Source organism: Monopterus albus, unplaced genomic scaffold, assembly GCF_001952655.1.
Source record: "Monopterus albus unplaced genomic scaffold, M_albus_1.0 scaffold315.1, whole genome shotgun sequence".
Lineage (NCBI taxonomy): Eukaryota > Metazoa > Chordata > Actinopteri > Synbranchiformes > Synbranchidae > Monopterus > Monopterus albus.
The window spans coordinates 117,642-124,999 of NW_018128195.1; the positions used below are offsets into that span (position 1 = coordinate 117,642).

At 38.6% G+C, this 7,358-nt stretch overlaps 1 protein-coding gene across 3 annotated transcripts in view; it reads left to right on the top strand.

Moving 5' to 3' along the window:
• Window positions 1–7,358, top strand: part of tmtc1 (transmembrane O-mannosyltransferase targeting cadherins 1) — a 166,758-nt gene that overhangs the window by 26,948 nt on the left and 132,452 nt on the right. For all 3 annotated transcript variants that reach the window (XM_020623887.1, XM_020623889.1, XM_020623888.1), the window contains exon 3: window positions 6,429–6,502. In XM_020623887.1, the coding sequence (XP_020479543.1) occupies window positions 6,429–6,502 (74 nt within the window). The remainder of the gene's footprint in view (window positions 1–6,428; window positions 6,503–7,358) is intronic.

The window sequence follows — 7,358 nt, forward strand, 5'->3', positions numbered from 1 at the left end:
GAAAGATGCAGTGACCACCAGTGGGATTTACCGACCTTGGAGCTACTTGAAAGGGAGTGATGTTTCAGTGTAACTTAATGGTAAGTTTAAAAAAAACACATGTTACATGTTTGTTAATGTGTTGTTTCTGTAATGTTAGAGAAAATTGTTGTAAGGCTGGAGAAGTTACTATGTCTGCATTATGCCAGTTAAAATATGGGGTTTCTCATCTACCCACTTTGTTTTGAATGTTACACATCTCTTTTCATCGGTACATATAATGTTTACATATACTGCACATACACATATACTATAGAGGAGAAATTGAAAGTAATTAATGCCCTTGCAGTTTGTTGTGCCGTCCACTTTCAACGGATTCAATGAAATGGATAAATGAACATTTAACATCACTTTTACCTTAATTGAAGACTCTTGTTGGCGTATGGAAGATGGCGAGGAAGAGAGGTTATTGTTTGGAAGGGGAATCCCCCTCTATAAGGACTTCATGTATCAAGGCCCTATCTGGGGTTACTTCCCTTCACTCATTTCTTCCGGGAAATGAGTGGCCGAGTCACGTGGGCAGGTGGACGAGTTTGGTACAGACTAATGATGCTGAACTGAACAATCAACTGTACAAAAACCGAGTGAATGTACAAAAACTGGGACAAAATTTCAATGAATAAAAGTCATCGAAAAACATTGGGTGAGCATGCCATAGTCACTTTAATATGATCGCTGCTACGCTAACGTCAGTCTATTGGACAACAAAGTATTCACACAATCCTTCACACTTGTATTTAGAAGCTTATTATCAAGTAATTAGCATGCACTCAATTTCCTATTCTGAAGACGAACTAACACTACAGCAAAAGCCAACTCTTGTATTTGCTGCACTGACCTCAGTTGAGTTCTGCCTTTTTTGTTATTTCAACATTATTAAAAAAATCAATTTTGTTTTAGCATTTGTGAATCGATTTGTAATTGTAGAAAATATAAATCACGGTTCTTATGTGAACGATTTGTGTTTTTCTCCCACTCCTAGTTTCTATGTCATTGAGTTTTTGCCACTGTTTAGTTTTTTGGTGACTGAAACTTAGCAGATCATGTTGGAGTTGGAGATACAGATATTAAACAGGAGTTATTTATTATTCTATTACTGACTGAGGCAGAAAGAGGGTGTGTTTTCTGTGCTTGTCCAACTAGGACTGGTCTGCCAGCTATGCCCACCTAATTTGCATACCTTGGTCGCAATGCAGGTGCACTCAAGATAATAAGAATGCACAGATCATATGTCATTATCCAAATAACTTATTCATGTTGCTGTGTTCATAATGTTTGGCACATTCAGTGACTATTCTGTTCTATTTTAGCTTTGGTGGAGAGTAGTAATATTAAATAAAGTATAAAAACTATTCTAACTGCATTGCATTCTGATCTAATTCATGGTTTTATTGTTGTATAAGGTACATGTATAAATACTATATTTATATTAATATAATGTGGTTCATAGAATGAAGCGGCTCATGTTGCCATGCTTTGCTAACAGCATCAAGCCACTGATGGTCAGTGTAGTGGAAGTGAATGACAAAGGCACCGTGGGGTCAGAAGTGGTCACAGTAGATGAGAAAACAAAAGAGAGGGAAGGGTGACAAAGGAAGAAGAGGGGGATGCAGTGAAGGAGGAGTGAAAGATATAAAGACAAAGTGTTTAATCAGTCCAGACTACCTTTTAAACCTGTACTGTATGTGTAGTAACTAAATGCACAGAGCAACATTGACAGCAGCTTCTCTTCCTCCGCTTCAAGGAGAGGAATCTGCTGCTTACAACTTTTCATTACTATATGAATACTGTATGTGTGTATACTGAAGCAGGGAGAGGCTGATATTTTATTCATGCAGAGTCAGATAAGTCCATCCTGTCCTCTGTCACCCCTGACTCATCTGCAACTTGTTACCTCTCCTTTGATCATGCTTCATCCCTCCCTTTGTTCTGTTCTCTTCCTTTTTATACTCATCCATCCCTCTCAAAGTATTTATGTGTGACTAAGCAGTCTTTCAGCGTGTACATGCACCCCCCACCCACGCTATGTTTTCATTCCTTGTGGGGACTTTACATTGACTTACATTCATTTCCTTTAGACTTATCCTAACCTTAACCGTAACCACTACTTGCCTAACCCTGACCCTAACACCTAAACTTAAACCATATGGCCACCCTAAAATTCAGTGATGATTGAAGCCCCACATTGAGTGTGTTGACAGGTTTCGGTCTCCATAATGGAAGTAATACAAACACACACACACACACACACTGTTGTCTTACTAGTTGTAAGGGCATTAGGGCTAGATCCAATTATTTGACTATTTAGATATTCACTCGCTGGGTAGGTAATCGGTTTTCAGATTTTAGTATTGAAAGACAGCAGGAAATTTCAATGCAGTCTGAGTCCAATGGTGAAAAGGAAAGAGAAAACAGTGGACTTGGTCCACTAGCTGACACTCACGTCTTTGAAAACACTGGAGCAAGTTATTTGTGATATTTCTAGATTAGAATTTTGTTGTGATATGATGTAATTTGAGCTCCTTGGTAGCTCAATGGTTGGAGCACATGGTACATAACTGCAACATCCACAGCAGTTTCTAACTTGCCTCTTCTAAGCAACAGCATACTGTATGTCAAATACATCATCTTAACAATTATTATTTTGCTTTTGTAAACATGTAACTGGGATGTCTGCTTTATACATTCTGTTCTGTTTCAGTTCAATAAAGAAATCTTGTCACACGTGTTGGTTCTTCAGAAAAGCCTTTTTATTAACCTACTCAGTAAACACAGCAGGTGTTCTGTCAGTAATCAGAGATGCCATACTGTGTGGCATCACTGATTGGACTGTGTTTTATATTACTTATTGACTTTGTTATGAACAGACTTCTGTTGGAGTGCCTTGTTTTATAAGCCAACAGCAGGGGACAACAATCTTAATTCAATCATTTGACCGTGCTGATTGGGCGACTGTCACAAAGTAGTAGTTGGAGCTGTTACCCGATCCCTATCACTCAGTATCAATGACCTCATGACTTTGTAACAGCTAACATATTTGGCCACTTGATTCCTGTATGTAGCCATTTGAATTTGATATAAAAAAAATCAAGGACAGGGCTGTACCCGGCTTAGGATTTTGATGTTCGACTGCCATTTGGCTCTTCAGTGCGACTATTCAACTATTTGGTCTTTAACTTTCTTTCATATTTGTGTGTGTGTGTGTGTGTGTGTGTGTGTGTGTGTGTGTATGTATATGTGTGTGTATATATATGTATATATATGTATATATAATAATTATAGGCTGGAGTTCTCAGAACCTTTGTTTTGGAACTGGCTTATGCATTGGCAGATCTGTATGTACAAGGGATATTTACAGCTACAGATATCCCTTGTACATACAAAATCTAACAGTTTTATGCTAAACTACTCAACAGATGTGTACTTCATCCCAAACAAATGAGGGGCAGAGGGGCTTATGCTCAATCTCATCCTATTCTTATAAATCACTGTCAGACTCTGAATTTTCTGTCCCCACTGTGCAGGGGTTGGCATGTCAGAGCATTCAGATGTAAATGGTTGAACTATTCAACACTGCTGTGACCACAATACAAATGCTAAGCTGTGGAGGCAGTGAACTGTGAGAGCAAATGATTGCAACCACACTTTTATTATCTCTGGGTCCAGTGGACCCGAACACCCTGTATGTAATGTAAATCTGTAGGGGGGGGGGGGGGGGGGGGAGGGGGGGGGTGGGCCACCGAGTCTGAGCTTGAAAAAATAATTACTTGTATCTTTTTTCTTTTGATAAAAAGTGAAAGCAGGTCTCACAGCGCCACACAAGGGTGCAACTTTAGCCCTAGTTTTATTTACCCTTGTCATTTCATAATGGCTGCATTTATTATTTTACAGTTTAGTTATCTCCCTAGCAGCCTGCTTCATCCAGCACTTAATTGCATTAACCTTGTTAAGCACTCTGTGATTGTATATTAAGTGTCAGTCTTCCAGTAGCTTTGACCTTCTGTCCTCTGTGCTGTATCCCTGAGGAGTGTGTGTAGGAATCCCTGCGCTCTTCACAGCTGAATGACAATCTAATCATCTTTTCCTATAAAGGCATATTCAGCCTAAAGTACTTTGGGTAATATTTAACAGGTTTCTTATGCTCAAGATGGCTGGCCATGTCATAATGAGTGTTATTTCTATTTAGTGGTAATCAGCCAGCCTTCCTTTAGGCATAACCAGCATAATGCTTAACTGATGAAAAGCCTAAAAATTACTGACTGAAATGTCAGTCTATAAAAATGCAGTAAAAGAAGATAAAAAAAAAGATCTCTGGTGATATTTTCAGAGTCTGAAGGTGAAGGCAGAACAAGACTAAAGCTCCTTTAGGACACATGGATTCCTGTTGAAATAATGCTCTTGTAGGCAGTTTACCAACAAGTTTAAGCTTCTCCCTTCGGTTAACTACAGCGCATGTTGTTACTGTGTGTTTGATGTGTGCCAGGTTCTATTGTAATGCACACTGGCTGATAAAAAAATGAAATATAATAACATAAAAACATAAGCTTGACTAGAAGAGTCATTCCAAAGACAGGTCTCTTGGCTAATGACTCAACTATTAGGGGGCAGCCCTAATTTGTTCTTGTTCTCCCTGGGTATGTCCTTGATGAGATGGGAATAAGACACACAAAAAGGCATTTGATTACAGTTTTTGTCAGTGAATGACTTGGAAATGAAAGCTCAGGCCTAATTTTATTCAGTTGTAATTTAATATGTTTCTTTTGTTTTTTTGTTTTCCACTCACACCCTCCATCCTTGTGGCATATTGTGTGTGTGTGTGTGTGTGTGTGTGTGTGTGTGTGTGTATCAAATATACTAGTATATGAATCTGTTATCGAGACACCATCTATTACTACATGTTCTGCAACTCGTAAAAATGTCATCTTGTTAACAAAAAACTGATATAAGAAAGCTTTGATTATTTGCACTACCCAAGCTTGGTTAATGCAAAGATACAGTATAAGACGAAGACCAGTAAGAGATGTTTTTGCACAAATTTTGCAAATCAGTTTTATATAAATAAATTACAAAGCAAATATGCAAACTATACACAGGTGTTTTTTATAAAATGCTGAAATTTGAAATGTAAAAAAGTAGGCTAATAGGCTAGAATTTAAATTGGGTATAGCATGACAGTTAGCTATTCAGGTTATTCAGTATTTCTTTTAAACATTCTGTTACATGGAATATAAGAAAATAAAAAATATAACATTTTCACTCAGCAAAACAAAGTATTGTTAAATTACGGTTTGTAAAAATCACAAAATTAGTACCTTAACATGAAAGGTTTTCTGGAAATGAAAACATAAACAGATCATCCTTCCCTGAACAAAAACAGTAAACCTACATAAACATACATCACGTTTTTTATGAAGTATCACCTGAAAGTCCATCCTCCTCATCCCTTTCTCCTCTCTGTACTACTGCCCTCCATCGTCACTGCCACCCGGTCATTTTTTCTAACAGTTTTATCCACTTTTGCCAACACTCAGCCATATGTAATGAAATGTTCCTTCTGCTAAGGTGACTGGCAGAGCCTGTGGCCAGAGCTGAGCAGCATTGGGCTGACTGGGCATAAACTGTATAATTATTCTTGTAGTCAGTGTTGGACAGCTGGTACTTTCACCCCAGGCAGCAAAAAATGATGAAAACTTGATAGTCTACTGCCTGAACTACACAATCACTGACACTTGCTCAGATTGTATTAAATAAGTTCAGGGTTGACTGTGTTCCCTAAAATCTAGTAAAATGGCTTGAGAGTACAGCTCATTGTTCCGCCTTACTATGGGTGCAACAATGTGAGATTTTCACGGTATGATAACCGTTTCAAAAATATCATGGACACGCAGCTCTCTGAGTTTCCTCTGTCACTCTGCTGTTCTGGAGTCTTCAAACAAGCTGTGTCTAACATTCAGTTTGATCTTTTTTCCCCAGTTGTTTTAGCCTCTCCTCAGCACAACTGCATCGACTCGATGCACTCTCCTCTCTGTTGTACTAAACCGTGTCGACCTGGCTAGCAGAGCAGAGCTGGACTTAAGTGATTTCCTCCAATAAGAAAACTTTCCCAGCTTTTCTTGGCATTGCATGTCCAACTTTGCAAACAGCACACACGCATGGGCAGCTATTACTGAAAAGCCTGAATGGTGATAATGGGCACCTGTCTGAGCCACAATAGTGTAATTCTGTTCGCAGCATTTCTGAGGCAGATTTCACATAGACAGTGATGTGCAGCAGGTCAAGTTGTGCATCTCACTGTAGTGTAGCAACATAATGGGCTCCATATGGAAATCCAGCAGTGTTTCTTTACCACAGCTGACACTAGTAATCTTTAAAATCCCTGTGTGTTGCAGGTGTCTGGTATTGTGGGCAGGGCAGACGTCTTGGCCTGTCTTCTGTTCTTGCTGACGTTCCTCTCCTATATTAGGTAAGATGACTCAAACACACTCACAGTACATGGATACACATGTAAAAGACATTATGCCTGAGGAACTTTTGAGGATCAGCTTACTGGGTCGACAAAATGGCAAGAACTTTTTAGTAGGTTTTTAGCTGCTACTGTACAACGAATGGTCATACAAGGGTCATTTCATTAGTTAGCAACATTTATCAACCTCCTAAAGTGTGTGCTATTGTGACTGCTCTGCTTGTTTGCTGCTGCACTTTGTCAATTTGGGTAAGATTTTTAATGGTTTACAACTTACAGTATATTACTTAACATAGCAGAGTTTCCCCTGTCACAAAGAATGCAACTTATCTGTCTTATTAGCATTATATTACAGTAGATGATGATTCCGTTTTTTCTTTTTTACAACTGAGGTCTTTTTTAAAATTGTTTTGGCCATTTGTCTTATAACACTAATAATGTCAATTTGACCTCTACATACAGTCAGGGAAAAAATTATTTGAACCCCAGCTGATTTTGTAAGTTTGCCCACTAACAAAGAAATGATCAGTCTACAGTTTCAATGGTAGGTTTATGTGAACAGTGAGAGACACAACAATAACAAAAAAATCCAGAAAAATACATTATAAAAAAAGTTATAAAGTAATTTGCATTTTCATTGAATTTCATGATCCCTTTGCAAAACGTGCTTCAGTACTTGGTGGCAAAACCTTTGTTGGCAATCACAGAGGTCAGACGTTTCTTGTAGTTGGCCACAAGGTTTGCACACATCTCGGGGGGATTTTGACCCACTCCTCTTTGCAGATCCTCTCCAAGTCATTAATGTTTTGTGGCTGATGTTTGGCAACTCGAACCTTCAGCTCCCTCCACAGATTTT